Genomic DNA, 15,426 nt, shown 5'->3' on the forward strand with positions numbered 1-15,426 from the left:
TGCCTCATAAATGTCTTCCCCCCTTGTGTGCCCACTGAGGTTTGTTAGGCCCAAAGCATCTTCCACAAACTCCCCTTTTGCCTCATCATAATACCTCACAAACACCAGCAACTGAGCATTGTCAGTGGTATCAGTGGACTCATCCACTGCTAATGCAATGCACTGTACATTTTTCATTCCATCACTCAGCTTTTTCATAAAATCATCAGCCAGTATTTCTGTTCTTCTTGTAGCTGTTAGACGGGAATTTGCTTGATTTTATTGATAATTTCTTATTTTTGTTTCCCCTCAAACTTCCCATCACTTTGGTCATACATTCTTTAATTATTTCTGCGTCTGAAAATGCCTTTTTGTGTTTACCTAACACCCACGCTACTCTGAGTGAGGCCTCAGTTGCTTCTTCTCTCGTCGTTAATCCAACGAGAATTCTGCTTGCAGACTCATAGGACAGTTTCATCCCATTGATTTTAGCTGTTTTAAGCTCTGAATTTTGAGGCTAGGATGCTTCAAAATAAGTGTGCTTTGTTTCATAGTGGCGTTTCATATTGCCACTCTTCACAATAGCTACCTTTTCTTGGCATAGGAGGCACATCGGTTTTGTGGCCATTGGGGGAAGGATGAACGCATATTTTTTGGTCCATTCATCTTTGAATTTACGATTTTCCCTGTCAACTATTCTTTTGCTCTTTGAACATGCCATTTTTGTTATCTCGTTCAATCTTTTGATAGCCTATTGAAAATCAACTGCTTACGTATCTAACTAATTGTTGACAAAGCTGTCTTTATGAAACTGGTTCACTTCTGCAATGTCAATCTCAATCTGACCTTTCAAACCGTCGCTGACTGTGAGTGGACCAAAGCAAAGTGACGAATCACAGACGAATCACGCTCACCGATGGGTTGACCAATTGTGTTGGGCTACGTTCGGCTGCTCAGTGCTTGCATTAAAGAAAGCTGAGATTTTCTAGTCGCCGTGATGTCTCGCAGGTAATACAAATAATTAATATGGAAATTATAATTTGTGGTTCGGTCGCCTTAGAGGATCCACGCCTTAGAGAGACATTATTTTCCTCATATATATTCACCATTTCAAATAAATACTTTGACTTTACTGCTGTATAATTACAGTGGGCACACAAGTGTGTGTGTACATATGTAACAATTCCCTCCCTAACAGCTGTGAGGTCCAGCTACAGGTCCGGTTTGTCATGACCTTGATAGTACACACACATACACACACGCACAAACACACACAGGCACAGGAAATGTATGTTTTTGTTGCAAGACGTGAAGCATTTATGTAGTACGATGCCAAATACACCTCAAAACAGTATAAACCTCCTCCCTTCATCTACACTACAGCATTCAGAGAGGCAACCTCCACCTTCAGCTGCACCACAGGGTAAAGCTCCACCCTCCAGCTGCACTACAGTATACAGGGTAAAGCTCCACCGTCCAGCTGCACCACAGTATACAGGGTAAAGCTCCACCGTCCAGCTGCACCACAGTATACAGGGTAAAGCTCCACCCTTCAGCTGCACCACAGTATACAGGGTAAAGCTCCACCCTTCAGATGCACTACAGTATACAGGGTAAAGCTCCACCCTTCAGCTGCACTACAGTATACAGGGTAAAGCTCCACCCTTCAGCTGCGTCACAGTATACAGGGTAAAGCTCCACCCTTCAGCTGCACTACAGTATACAGGGTAAAGCTCCACCCTTCAGCTGCACCACAGTATACAGGGTAAAGCTCCACCCTTCAGCTGCACTACAGTATACAGGGTTAACCTCCACCCTTCAGCTGCACCACAGTATACAGGGTAAAGCTCAACCCTTCAGCTGCACCACAGTATACAGGGTAAACCTCCACCCTTCAGCTGCACCACAGTATACAGGGTAAAGCTCCACCCTTCAGCTGCAGTATTCAGCTTCCAGATAACTCCTATCCTCTATGCCTTATTTGCCTGTCTATCTATTTGGTCAAATCCTACATTGAATGTAAATAACTAACAGAGAAGATAATGATGGACTGTTGGGCAAATGTTTCCGGTGTAACAAACAGGCTCTTGTGCAGCTCACGTGATAAACAGCCATTCATTTAGCCCTAGGACCTTTTCCTGCTCACCTATTGCTCGTGTCTTGTTTAAACATAACTTAAATAAATAAACATTGTGTAAAAAACGTTTTTAAAGCTTTGGAGGTGCATGGATCACACTGGTATGTAAACAATAGAACACCTGTACAACCTTTGAATACTATGCATTGAAGTGCTTCCTTGTGAACCTTGATTCCTACACTCAAATATCTTTTAATTGCAGATAGTTGAGGGTGTGTTTTTTAAGATCACAGTTAAGACAAAACTCTATAAATATAATTTTGCCTGCCTTATTTAGATATTCAAGCTCTCATCTGTACCTCATTGGACAACATGACTCTGCCGTCGTTGTGAGAATGTGTGTATGAATGTTTGTAAGTCGCTTGGAATAATAGCAACTGCTAAATGACCCAATTGTAAATGTAATACAGTGGTCAACACTTGAAGTTTTATGGGTCTGAGGTAAGTCAGACCCTGTAGGCTTGGCTTATCAACCATTCCTCCCACACCAATAGACTGAATTGTTCCTGGATTTCAGCAGATGCTTCATGAACAATCTCCAGAGGGCAAGCTCCTTTACCTCGTGTCTCTGAATAAACCACGTGTTAAACATTGACCAGGCTCTGGTACCACAAATGCTCTCACATACTATGTGCTGCTTATGTCATTTTGTGGGTTGGGCACTCAGACACTAATTGTGTAATCATTGGAAAGCTTATGTGTAACTGAATGTCTGGATGGATTTCTACACCATATCTGCTGCAGCACAGTTTAGTTTAAGTTCATCTTGTTTATATCGAACCATTCAGTACTGTAAATATTACAGTGGGTTTGTCACCCTGAATGCTATGCAGAGCCTGATTAAGGATATGGACGTTCAGGGGAAAATGAAAGTCAAGGAAGCACAATATGTATAAAAAATCATCAGGGGACAGTTGAGCGTGGTTTACTCATGGACTGCATCATAACTCTTTTAACACTGACGACAAATTCAATAGTTACGGTAATGACTGAATAAAGTAACTGGGAACAATCTATTCAAAGTGCGGAAGCATGGTAAATGTTTTAAAAGCCATTGCATTTGTTTATGTTAATGTAACCACCTTTGAATTCATTGCGTTGAATTATTATACTTTGAAAACAAGGTTAATTCACCTCTTTGAAATTAGAATATGGCCTTTCAAGTTTTTCCATTTCAGAAACACAATGTTAACTTATTTAAACTAACAAATCAAGTTTCAGATATTCAAAATATGATCACCCATATCCAAGTGGTGAAAATACAAGTCAGAAAATTCAAGCCATACAAATACAAACGGAAGTAGCAAAATATTCAGAGCTTATCAGAGTGCGGTCTGTCCGTTATGTGATCAGAGAAAACGGCTTGAGAAATGAACCCAAAGATGGCGAACTACGACTGCGCTCCTGCAAATTGTCTGGTTTGTGTCATTCATGTAATCTCAGAATCAGAGCCTAATAGAAATGGGGGGTTTCCAGTCTTTCGCTCTCCTCTCCTACCAGAGGTGCAGCGGACGACAGCCGCCACTGAACCCCACCACCCCTCTCCCAGCCGTCCAATCACCTCCGCGCAGCGACGCCCCTCCTGCCCCGCCTGAGGCACAGGATCTCCTGGAAGGCGTGCCTGAAGTCGGCGCTGCGGCAGTAGATGAGGGGGTTGAAGGCTGAGTTGGAGTAGCCCAGCCAGTTGAGGAGCCTGTAGGGGATCCACACGTTCCCCAGGTCGAGGAAGGTCATGAGGATGTTGAGGATGAAGAAGGGCAGCCAGCAAAGCGTGAAGGTGCCCATTATAATCCCCAGAGTCTTCACTGCCTTGTGTTCCTTCAGTGAGAACTTATGGCGTCTCGGGGCCACAATCTTAGCCCCGCCCTTGTCTGTTTTGGAGGTCAACGCCTCTCCGTGTCCGCCACGTCCGTTCATGAGTGCCTTTCCCCCTCCTTCCTTCACCCCTCCTCCTCTGGCCCTTGCCTGCCACTCGCACGTGTTGCTCACATGTTCCTCCTCCTCCCCCTCCTCCCCTTCCTCCTCCTCCTCCTCCTCCTCCTCTTCCTCCTCCTCCTCCTCCTCTTCCTCTTCCTCTTCCTCTACCTCCTCACACCTCCTGGACTCCACGGCGGCGGCCTTCCGCAGAGACTCGGCGGCGGTGGAGACGCGGCGCAGGTGGCTGAAGCGCTGCTGCCGGCCCCGGATCTGGGCCAGCTGTCTGCGGGCCTCCTGGAAGACCCTGGCGTACGTGAAGATCATGACCAGCAGGGGCAGGTAGAAGGACACCATGGAGGAGGAGACGGCGTACGCCAAGTTGGTGTTGAAGTCGCAGCAGCTGGGGTCCTGGAGGCAGCGCCTGGCCTCGGCCCCCTCCAATACCCACCACTCCATGTGGATGGGCAGGAAGGAGATAAGGAAGGCCACCACCCAGACCCCCAGCACCACGCCAAGGGCCCGGCGCCTGCTCCCCCACGACGGGGAGGACAGATAAGCACAGCACAAAACCACTGGTCAGCATCAACGCGAACACGACACATTGAGACCCACCATGTCAAGGCATCCTTTACCGCAGTAATGCACTGAGAGTAGGGGTGTAACAGTACACAAAAGTCACGGTACGGTACGTACCTCGGTTTTTAAGTCATGGTACGATACGGTACGATACGGTTAATAGTTAAGGGGAAAATTTAAAAAACCTGCTTGTTTCTCAACCCGTAGATAAGCAGCAATAAAAACACCAATAAACTTGGATATGGCATTTGCATTTCTGAATTCCCTGACAGGGGTTGTTGAAATAGTTTTGTGAGCTGGGTTTGCACAGCTCTTTTTTTTCTCTCACAGCAACGGCGATAGTAACACCTGGATGGTGCCTTTTCAAATGCGTGTGCATGTTAAAGTGCTGTACGTAGACACGGAGAGCCCTCTCCATAGCCGTATGGCCTGTCGGAGACCCTCTCCGTAGCTTACGCGCGCATCCAATATTTTTAACTATCCGTCGACACCATCATTTCCTGAATCAGTTCCTCGGTTTTTCTTTGCACCTCAATTACTTTGTTCATTGTTTACTTTGCACCAGGACCAATAAAACACCAAATAAGATTTGAAAAGCTTTGGAAGTTTATTTACAACACTGTTTGCATGGTTTGAAGTCAACATAGATCGGGCGGCGAATTGCATTGCGCTTCCGAAATCCTGACGGAGAGCTGCTGAGCGGATTACGGATTCGGAGTAGTATACTGTACTTTGGCTAAACGGTCCGGGTGGAACTCAGACTTCAAGTTTTAAATTCCGCATCGCAAAACAAGCCTTTACATTCGCCATATTAACGCTATGTACACGATATTTACCTCTGTAACCGCACCGAAGTGCCTGTACCGTGGCGGTTCGCTACAAATACGTGTACCGTTACACCCCTAACTGAGAGTGTTTTGTAAACAACGATAAACGTTTGCTTGCAAAGAAGTTTCCTTCATTGAAAAATGTAAATTCTCCTGCGCTTTATTTGTAAGAGCGACCCCAGCCGTGACCCGCGGGATAAACAACGCCAGCGCCCATCGTGCTGGGATAACAAAATGACACCTGCGGCCTTCTGAGAGATCAAACAGACGGCAGATGAATTGCCCAGGAAGACCACAGCGCGGCCTGAGGTTTGCAGAAACACCACCTATGCAGCTTCACCAGGAAGAAACAGCACCTACAAAGGTTCCCCAGGTAGAAACACCACCTTCCTAGCTTTACCATTTAGAAACACCAACTATCCAGCTTCACCAGGTAGAAACAGAAACCCTAACAAACGACCAGCTTCACCAGATGGAAACACCACCCAACTCAGCTCAACCAGGTAGAAACACCACCTTCCAAGCTTCACCAAGTAAAGTGCTTTGAAGCTAAGGAGATCAGTCACGACAGCGCCTATGGTTAATATATTTACATTCTGTCTCTACGTATTATATATCCATGGCCGGCCATGGAGAGGGCAATCGATTACCATTTCTGCAACCAGCAGATAAAATGCCAAAATACATCATATGGAGCTGAACCTGCCACCTGGGACCAAACCCAAAGAAGAAGAAAAGCATCCATTGCCACGCGCCCCCTATAGGCCCTTCAGTGAACTACACATGCTTCTGGTCGGACCACATAAACACAAGGCTCACCTGGTGAGCAGCATGGGGTAGCGCAGGGGTGAGGTGATAGCCAGGTAGCGGTCCAGAGCGATCACGCACAGCGTCTCGATGCTGGCCGTCACGCACAGCACGTCGGACGCTGTCCACAGCTCGCAGAACAGGGTGCCGAAGCGCCAGACGCCCAGCAGGACGTAGCTGGAGCCGAAGGGTACCACCACCACGCCCATGATGAGGTCGGCCACCGCCAGCGAGGCGATGAACAGGTTGGTGATGGTCTGCAGCCGCTGGAAGCGCAGGATGGCCGTGATCACCAACACGTTCCCTGGAGGGTCGAGGACGAGCATCAATCACTATGTGGAGAGTTCTCACTTCAAGGAAATAGTTCTACTGAAGACAGTTCCTCATCACTGTTTAGGACATTGAAACAGTACGCTGATATGGTACAATAGACCCCTTTTAACAGAGGCTCAATCAAAAGAAAGACACAGGTGTCCCTAAACACTGTGGGTCTGCTCCTTGTACCAGGGCACAGGGACCGGACTTCACTAGTTTAGTCTTCTACCCGTGTCCTAGAATGTAAAACTAGGGTGACAAAAGGTGTCATTACACATGTAAAATGGCAATTTTAGTCAACCGGTAGACATACCAAGGACTATGGCCAGCACTAGAACTGACAAGACAGCTCCCAGTAGAACTATCTCTGCCTCCGTGTAATTTGCTGGTCCGGACCCGTTACGATGGGAGGAATTGGTGGATTGTGATTGGTAGGTCAAAGGTACAGCAGAAGTACTCTCCATCACCTGTCATTATAGAACACAACATCAAAGAGAGCAACAAATCGATTTAAAGATGCTGTAGGTTAGACCTAAGGGCTAATATTGTAATTTGTTACAATAATTATTAATTCGTTAAGTGCCATAGCCATCTGTCTATTACTTGCTAACCCTTCCCTGATTGGTCCTGGGACTCCATTAGGTCTGTCCTTCAAAGGTGCCTGAAGGGTTAACGAGAGAGCAGTGATGGAAGGGACGGTTCTTTTATTGTTTAGCTTCCTCCACACTCTCCTCTCATCTCGTTCTTTACAACCCTCTGAACTCAACGACAGCCCCTTTAACACCCAGAGAGGAAAAGTATTGTTTGTGTTTGCTGAACCCCTAGGCCAGGCTTTTCCCCTCGGCTGTTGATGAGGTTAAGGTAACAACTGCGGCATTACTGTTACTGTTACATAATGAACATGGACAAAACAAGACGTAAACAAACCTAGTTTGAAATCACAACTAGCGACCAACCAGAAACGCTTTAATTTCATAATGGTATGCTAGGATGGGGCTTAGATAAAGAAGCTTTAAACAGAGCCGGGTTAAGTGGGGCTCTTAGACTCCAGACAAGTACACACATTATGACATGTAAAACATGCAAATCATAAGCAAAATGAAAAAAAACCTGTCTGCGTGTGTGTGTGTATGTGTGTGTTTATTGTTGTGTCAATTCTGTGTTCTATTATTGCCAATGGCACTAAGCAATGCAAATGCAAAGTGCAGAAATAATCAAAAATTAAATGCGCTCCAAATATAGATAGAGGAAGAGAAACTGAGAGAGCAAGAGAGAGAGAGAGAGAGAGAGAGAGAGAGAGAGAGAGAGAGAGAGAGAGAGAGAGAGAGAGAGAGAGAGAGAGAGAGAGAGAGTGCAAGGGAGGGAGAGAGAAAGAGATAGAGGAAAAAGAGAACAAGAGAGAGCAGGGGAGGGAGAGAGATAGAGGAAGAAAGAGTGAGAAAGAGAGAGGAAGGGAGAGTGTGCGAGAGAGAGAGAGAGAGAGAGAGAGAGAGAGAGAGAGAGAGAGAGAGAGAGAGAGAGAGAGAGAGAGAGAGAGAGAGAGAGAGGAAGCTAGAATGAGTGAGAGAGCAACAACACATATTGTTGTTAATCATTTGGCCGTACTCACTGCAAATGTAATGGGAATTCAATCTCACTTTAGCTTCTTCCTTCAATGAATTCTGTAAAAACAAGGCACACACAAACACACACAAACAGACACATGCACACATACACACACAAACACATACAACATATACAAACAAACACACAGACCCAGATACAGCCATACGACAAACACACATTACTATTAGTCCCTATTACTATTCTATTTATATTCTCTGAGAAATATCGGCTTTCGATAAGCACAGAAATTAACACACACTTTTGCTTTCCTGTGAACTCTGCATCCACCTCCAGGAGACACACTGAGCATGCATGTTAGAAGTCCGGGAACATACGGCTGGTCTCCACTGCGACCCTAGTTCCACCTGCTCTGCTGTGAAGGATTCCTACAACGTCTCTCTCCCTGCCTTCTCCAGGGTTGTCTGAGGAGAGCCCCGTAAGTCCTCCGAGCCCATCGGTCAGAGCTCCCGTTCTGCTACGCTTCAGATCACAGAGTCAGCCGTGGGAACTGTTCTTCAAACAAACACACAAACACACGCACAAACACACATGCACACACACTTACAGCCACAGACACACACCCACAAAAACTCAGACATGTTCTTTCAGCACTGTGCTCGCCCTTTATGAGCTGTTGAGCAATAGGTCCTTCTTATAGACCATTCCCAGATGACATCACAGATAGAGAGTATCCAATAGGGAGGCTTGAGCCTTCTGTGTGTGTGTGTGTGTGTGTGTGTGTGTGTGTGTGTGTGTGTGTGTGTGTGTGTGTGTGTGTGTGTGTGTGTGTGTGTGTGTGTGTGTGTGTGTGTGTGTGTAACACCTCTACAGTAAAAAGGGATCTCATATTAGAAACCTGCATGGGAGGACATTTGAGATTATTTGGAGACGGTTTAGTCATGCTGTTCTTTATAACACCTTGAACATTCAGTACAGCTGGTAACAGGGGCCTACACTCGGTTTGTATATATTGAATAATATGCACAAGAGGTACATTCCATTAACTGCATGGATGACGTTTGGATCTGGAATGTAAACTGAATGTAAATAATGTGGATGTAAATTGATATCTGAATTAAAGAATCAATCAATTGAGGTTCCTTTGGCTGGTTGCCATAATATGTAATGTTTGAATCACTTAAATACCAGAGGATAACACACACACACGCGCGCACGCACGCGCGCACGCACGCACGCACACGCACACACACACACACACACACACACACACACACACACAAACACACACACAAATTCACACACACACACACACACACACACACACACACACACACACACACACACACACACACACACATGCATACTTGACATTTTTATTTGACTTGCTATCATAGCTCTAAACAAAAAACAATAAACAGCAATGGCTGCTGCTGCTTGTTTTTGTTCTGCATTTGACAAATAAAGAACTTGAACTTGAATAAACAACACACACTTCCTCACACATAAGTGCACACAAACACATAAGCGCACACACACGTGCAAGAACAAGCGAGGCATGAATGAATTGTGATGTTCCAGGTACATCTCAGCCCGATGTCCGGCGGTACGGTCAGGTAGCCGTCCGGCGACAACACGATCATTGTGTGGTCAGATGAGCGGTAAACCCAGTGGTCAGCCGGAGCTGCTCCTGGCTGTGTGTTTATAAGAGCTGTCTCCTACCTCAGCCTGCTGCCACGGCTCTCACTCCAAGAAGTGACGATCGTAGAGTCGGTGGTCGGACCGGAGATTCAGGGGGTTCTAGGGGGCGTCGGGGGGGGGGGGGGGGCGTCTGGGGGGACGCGAGAGCGTGCACCGCCACAATTTTCAACCGTCGCACAATGAAGCCCTCATTCATGCTGTGAAGAGAGTGTGTTTGCTGCTGTTTGTGAAGTGTCTCTGTGTGTGGGTGAAAAGGTTAGCGGGAGGGGGTTATTTTGGGTGTGTGCGTGCGTGTGTCTGTGTGTCGGTGGAGCCAATAGTGAGGGGAGGTGGATGTGGGGGGTTGAAGTAATGTGCAATGCTGCAGTGTCGTGTGTGTGTGTGTGTGTGTGTGTGTGTGTGTGTGTGTGTGTGTGTGTGTGTGTGAGAGGGAAAGAGGTATTAGTTGTAGTGCATGTGCGTGTGTGAGTGTGTGTGATTGTGTGCGTGTGTGAGTGTGTGTAAACCTGCAAAAGGAAAGGGCTGTTCTATTTCGGATGGGAGGGGTACATTTCGTCGTATTGTGTGTGTGTCTGTATGTTTGTGTGCGTGTTTTTGTGTGTGTGTGTGTGTGTGTGTGTGTGTGTGTGTGTGTGTGTATGTGTGTGTGAGGGATTATGTTTGTATGTGTGTGAGTGTGTGTTTGTGTGTGAGAGTGTTTGTGTGTGTGTGTGTGTGTGTGTGTGTGTGTGTGCGTGTGTGTGGTGTGCTTGAGTGGATGAGTGTGTGCGTCTGTATGTTTGTGAAGATAAACATATCCTTCCTGACAGTCAGCAGCATGCATAATTATTTGATCTCTCTATTTCTTCCTATGAGAATCGCACCCATCTGTAGACCACTTATTGAATGCTTTGTAAAGAGAAATCAATGCCTTGTTAAAGGTTATGATAGTGGAGAAAAAGCATACGTTTACGCAGCGTAACTGAGAGGTGAATAAAAGAGGAATTGAGCACAAGCTTCCTGCTCAAACAACCACACATTAACTTATTAATAGATGAACAGGAACATTGAAGGACAAATCTTTCAATGTTCTGATTTTTCATAAAGTGCTTAATGCTGTCTTCAGTACATCACCGAAGAACAAAACATACATCTTGCCCTTTCTTTTATTCCAATCACACTTGCTTTAGGTGGAGACAAAGTAGAAATATGCACATTCAAATATGATGAGGTGCTTTAAATATGATATTCATTGGGCTGGTTGCTCTCTTTTTAAGTGGGTATCATGGATAGATTTGTCTTCTGATTGTTTTCTCAGGACATGAGACCATTTGATTGAGCGCCAATCCGTGAGTGGCAGGTCTCCTCAGCAGTATTTGCATAGAACTCTGAAGAATAAGTCCCGCCTCCAGGGATCCCTCGGTCAAATATCTATGGGAAATAACAAGGCATTTTTGAATAATCATACATAACAAACTCTGTAGGTGGCGAAGAAGCAAAAGCTGCGTCACATTTTGAACTACACACTTTTTTCATCTAGTTTCCACTGGGGTATTGGATTGTCGGTGCCGTAAAAGTAGTTAACTGTTATGAAGAAGGATTATGCAATCGCAGATCTGCGCAGACTAATTAGAACGTCATAAATCTTCGAGTCCAGGTTGCATAGCAACGGCAATGTTTCATAGTTCAGTTGCACTATAGCCCGCCTACCAAGGTGGCACCAAAGCTCTTTGTTCATGTGTGAAATCGATCAAATCGATCTAAAACAGCCAAAAAAACCTTAACACGATCAAACAAAAAAGTTAAGTCGTGGAGAAAAGAGGCTGAACCTCGCCAGCGATTAACTTTGTGTGTTTGTGTGTGTGTGTGTGTGTGTGTGTGTGTGTGTGTGTGTGTGTGTGTGTGTGTGTGTGTGTGTGTGTGTGTGTGTGTGTGTGTGTGTGTGTGTGTGTGTGTGTGCGTGGCTGGTGTATGTATGTGTTTGTGTGTTTGTGTGTGTTTGCTTGGTAACAGGTAAGGGAAGGGCAAGGACTGTGGTTTTAGAGATTTGAGATGTCTGTGAAGATAAACACATCCTTCCTGACATTCTGCATATATTGCATAGTTATTTGATCTCTCTATTTCATCCCATGAGAATCACACGCCATCTATATACCACCTATTGAATCCTTTGTAAAAGGATATCACAGCCTCGTTAAAGGTTATGATAGCGGAGAATAAGCACCCAGCTATCTCAAACGTATTGCAGTTTAGGCAGCGAAACTGAGACGTGATTAAAAGAGGAATTGAGTACAATCTTTCTCTTTAAACAACCACACTTTTCACTTATTAATACACTGATAGATGAACAGAGTGCACTATCTTATCTCCATGGTTACGACTGACCAAAACATAAACAGGAACATGCAAGGACAAATCTTTCAATGTCCAGCTGCGGCCCGCGCAGCTCAAGCTGAGTCATGGTTTTCCAATGACCATAAAGGAAGTGGCCGTGTGTCCTTCCCCTCGCTGGGGTTGGACAAAGAGAGACACCACAGATACACGTGTGTGCGTATGAACACAGACACTGAGTTCAAAGACGCCCTTCACCGACGGTAAAACTCTGACACAAAGACCTACCTCCTTATTCTGCATGTGACAGCATTCCAGGAATAATGGAATTTAGTCAATTGTTTTCTCATTTTCACATTTAAGTCCCTTCTGTTCCTACCACTACCAAGGTACATGTTTCTCAGAAACCACGCCAAAGGGGATGTCACAGCAGAAACAAAAAAGAAAAAAGTTCCTTTCGAGCTGCAAAAGTCTGCAGACGACTGCGCTCTTTCGGCGGCCGCCATCTTGGCCCTTCTACGTGCTTCATTGGTTTTTAGTGCCGTAACACACGGTGTGCTGTGCTTTTCCACTGGCTTGGAACACATTCACTGTGCACTCACACATACATGCACATGCATACACACTCAAACACATAACCACACATACACACAAATATATATATATATATAGATGTCTGCTCGCACTAACAAACAAACACAGACATACACACTCCCACACTAACCCGTATATTTGCATATTTGCTTGGCACAAAATAACCCACATACACACACACAGACACACAAGTACAAACCCATCAATAATTCCTGTTGGATTGGTTTATGTCAGATACAAAGGAATAGAATTGAATAATGCGCCCCTGTAGCGTATAAAGGTTAACTGTCATTCAGGTGTAATACTGGGTTCTCATTGGATTATCTTTCCATCTAAAGAGCTGATAGCAACGGGATTAACGAGCTGCACATACACCCACGCACCGTCCCGAACAGTTCACACCCAAACACACACACAAACACACACGCACACGCACACACGCACGCACGCACGCACGCACGCACACACACACACACACACACACACACACACACACACACACACACACACACACACACACACACACACACACACACACACACACACACACAAACACACACACACACACACACACACAAACACACACACACACACACACACACACACACACACACACACACACACACACACACACACACACAATCACTCACACAAATAAGGGAGTGCAAGGAAAATAATCTGGCAGTTACTTAAATAAAATCGAATTAAACTGTTAATTAAAAACGAATCATTGACTAATGGTGTTCATGTTAACTAAGATAATGGTGTTTATTTTAACTAAGATAATTGTGTTTACGTTAACTAAGATAATGGTGTTCAAGGAACTAAGATAATGGTGTTCATGATAACTAAGATAATGGTGTTCATGGAACTAAGATAATGGTGTTCATGTTTACCAAGATTATGGTGTTCATGGCACTAAGATAATGGTGTACATGTTAACTAAGATAATGGTGTTCATTGAACTAAGATAATGGTGTTCATGTTAACTAAGATAATGGTGTTCATGTTAACTAAGATAATGGTGTTCATGTTAGTTACAGTTTTTTCCCTTGCTTGAACATGTTTTGCAAAACTTGGCTCATTGTGTCAAAACTCAACATACAAGCCAATAAGACACAACAATTGCAACTATACCATTCCCATCTATGTCAAATTGAAACTCTGCCATCGAAAACCTAACAATCCTTTGTCAAAATGTCACTGATGACAAAATGCACTTTCAGATCCACAGCAACACGCCAGTCTACTTTATATAAAACGCAGCAGTCTTCCATATTCACTGTTTTTATTCTGTTCCACAGAAGGCATGTTTTCCTAACAACCAACAAATCAAATGCTCAATATACTGTACATTGCATTACGATACCTTACATTGCAGTAAATTCAGTTAAAGCAAAAATAAAACAAAAAATACGTAAGATAATGTTGATCATGTTAACTGTTCATTTACAGTTTTTGCCAATTGCTTGAACCCTAAACATGCTCAGACGAAAGTAGCAGAAGTTTTTGTTACTATACCTTAAACACATGTAACCATACCTTAAACAAAGGCGCTGCTTTGCACATTATTTGCAATTTTGCAACACACTAGCCCCTTTCTGCAACACACTTGCTCCTGCACTCTACACACTATTTCATACATAAGACACTTAATTCAAAAATGAAATCTCATTGTACCATTCGGATTACACATCCATTCAAAATACAAAACACATTGGTTAATTGAAAATACTTTAATACACACCTGAAAACAGTTCCACACAAAACTGAACACCTATCAGCCATGCTACGAAAAGGCCAAAGGGCAATTGTGCACGTCCCGGGGCAGCGCGGGGGAAATATATTACTGTTTGCCTCCATAAGCCTTTAAGGGTAACGGCACAATCATGCAAAAATAGGTCCCTACAATACCCAACATATCATCACACTTCTAGATGCACTTCATGATGCAGCTGAACATCACAGATCAGAGCAGCACTGGTTTGTTGTTGTCTGGGATAATGTTTGCTTCCATCGGGCTGTTTTGGTCCGGAACTGGTACACCAACCTTACAGTAAACAATTTGAAGTCTTATACTCGCCATTTCTAAACCCTATCTACTTTTTTTTTTCGGCTTGAAGATGGCGTGTATATGACCGCCAACCACATGCCCCCATGCCTCTTCTGCAGTGGAGCAGGCCTGCGGAGACATTGAGGTAATGGATAGGTTCGGCACACAAGGCGAGGATCCATAAGCCCACCCACGCACAATTGCCGTGTTTTTCTGTGCTTACAGTAGAGTGGGGTATTTTTGGTTTATTTTTGCTTACAGTTTTTTTCAATTGCTTGAACACATTTTGCAAAACTTAGCTCATTGATACTAAACTCAACACACAAGCAAATAAGACACAACACTGAGAAATATACCATTCACATCTACGTCAAATTGAAACTCTTCTATCAAAACCTAACAATCCTTTGTCAAAATCTCACTCTGATGACAAAATGATACACACTTGTATCATATGAATACACTTTCAGATCAGGAGCAACACTCTAGTCTACTTTGTATAAAACACTGCAGTCTTCCATATTCACTGTCTTTATTCAGTTCCACAGAGGGCACGTTTTCACGACAACCAAAAAATCGAATACTCAATACTGTACATTGCAGTACTGTACTTTACAGTTCAGTAAATTCAGTTTAAGCTCAAATAT

At 44.4% G+C, this 15,426-nt stretch overlaps 1 protein-coding gene and 1 long non-coding RNA gene across 4 annotated transcripts; both read right to left on the bottom strand.

The window, feature by feature from the left end:
* Window positions 1–1,268: 1,268 nt before the first annotated feature.
* Window positions 1,269–10,456, bottom strand: LOC115547589 (beta-2 adrenergic receptor). Of its 3 annotated transcripts, XM_030361921.1 has the most exons (6): window positions 9,844–10,456; window positions 8,423–9,300; window positions 8,168–8,219; window positions 6,872–7,025; window positions 6,256–6,547; window positions 1,269–4,559 (listed from the first exon to the last, which is right to left on the bottom strand). In XM_030361921.1, the coding sequence occupies exons 4-6, from the start codon at window positions 7,020–7,022 to the stop codon at window positions 3,674–3,676; spliced, it is 1,329 nt and encodes a 442-aa protein (XP_030217781.1). In that variant the 5' UTR covers window positions 7,023–7,025; window positions 8,168–8,219; window positions 8,423–9,300; window positions 9,844–10,456; the 3' UTR covers window positions 1,269–3,673. The 3 variants fall into 3 exon arrangements, with proteins under 3 accessions (XP_030217781.1, XP_030217779.1, XP_030217780.1); XM_030361919.1 differs by lacking the exon at window positions 8,168–8,219; XM_030361920.1 differs by lacking the exons at window positions 8,168–8,219; window positions 9,844–10,456 and having other exon boundaries at window positions 8,423–9,348.
* Window positions 10,457–10,953: 497 nt separating this feature from the next.
* Window positions 10,954–12,689, bottom strand: LOC115547469 (uncharacterized). The gene is made up of 2 exons (XR_003977371.1): window positions 12,421–12,689; window positions 10,954–11,232 (listed from the first exon to the last, which is right to left on the bottom strand). It is a non-coding gene; the product is annotated as an uncharacterized LOC115547469 (long non-coding RNA).
* Between the last annotated feature and the right edge of the window lie 2,737 nt (window positions 12,690–15,426).

This window comes from Gadus morhua, chromosome 7, assembly GCF_902167405.1.
Source record: "Gadus morhua chromosome 7, gadMor3.0, whole genome shotgun sequence".
NCBI lineage: Eukaryota > Metazoa > Chordata > Actinopteri > Gadiformes > Gadidae > Gadus > Gadus morhua.

What these genes read in the sequence shown, in the direction of transcription:
- LOC115547589 (XM_030361919.1), bottom strand. Translation starts at nt 8,473, where the DNA reads ATGCTCAGTGTGTCTCCTGGAGGTGGATGCAGAGTTCACAGGAAAGCA. An exon ending in GAGTTCACAGGAAAGCAAAA is followed by an intron (nt 7,026 to 8,422) that starts GTGTGTGTTAAT and finishes CTATAATGACAG; the next exon opens with GTGATGGAGAGTACTTCTGC. An exon ending in TACCCCATGCTGCTCACCAG is followed by an intron (nt 4,560 to 6,255) that starts GTGAGCCTTGTG and finishes GTGGGGGAGCAG; the next exon opens with GCGCCGGGCCCTTGGCGTGG.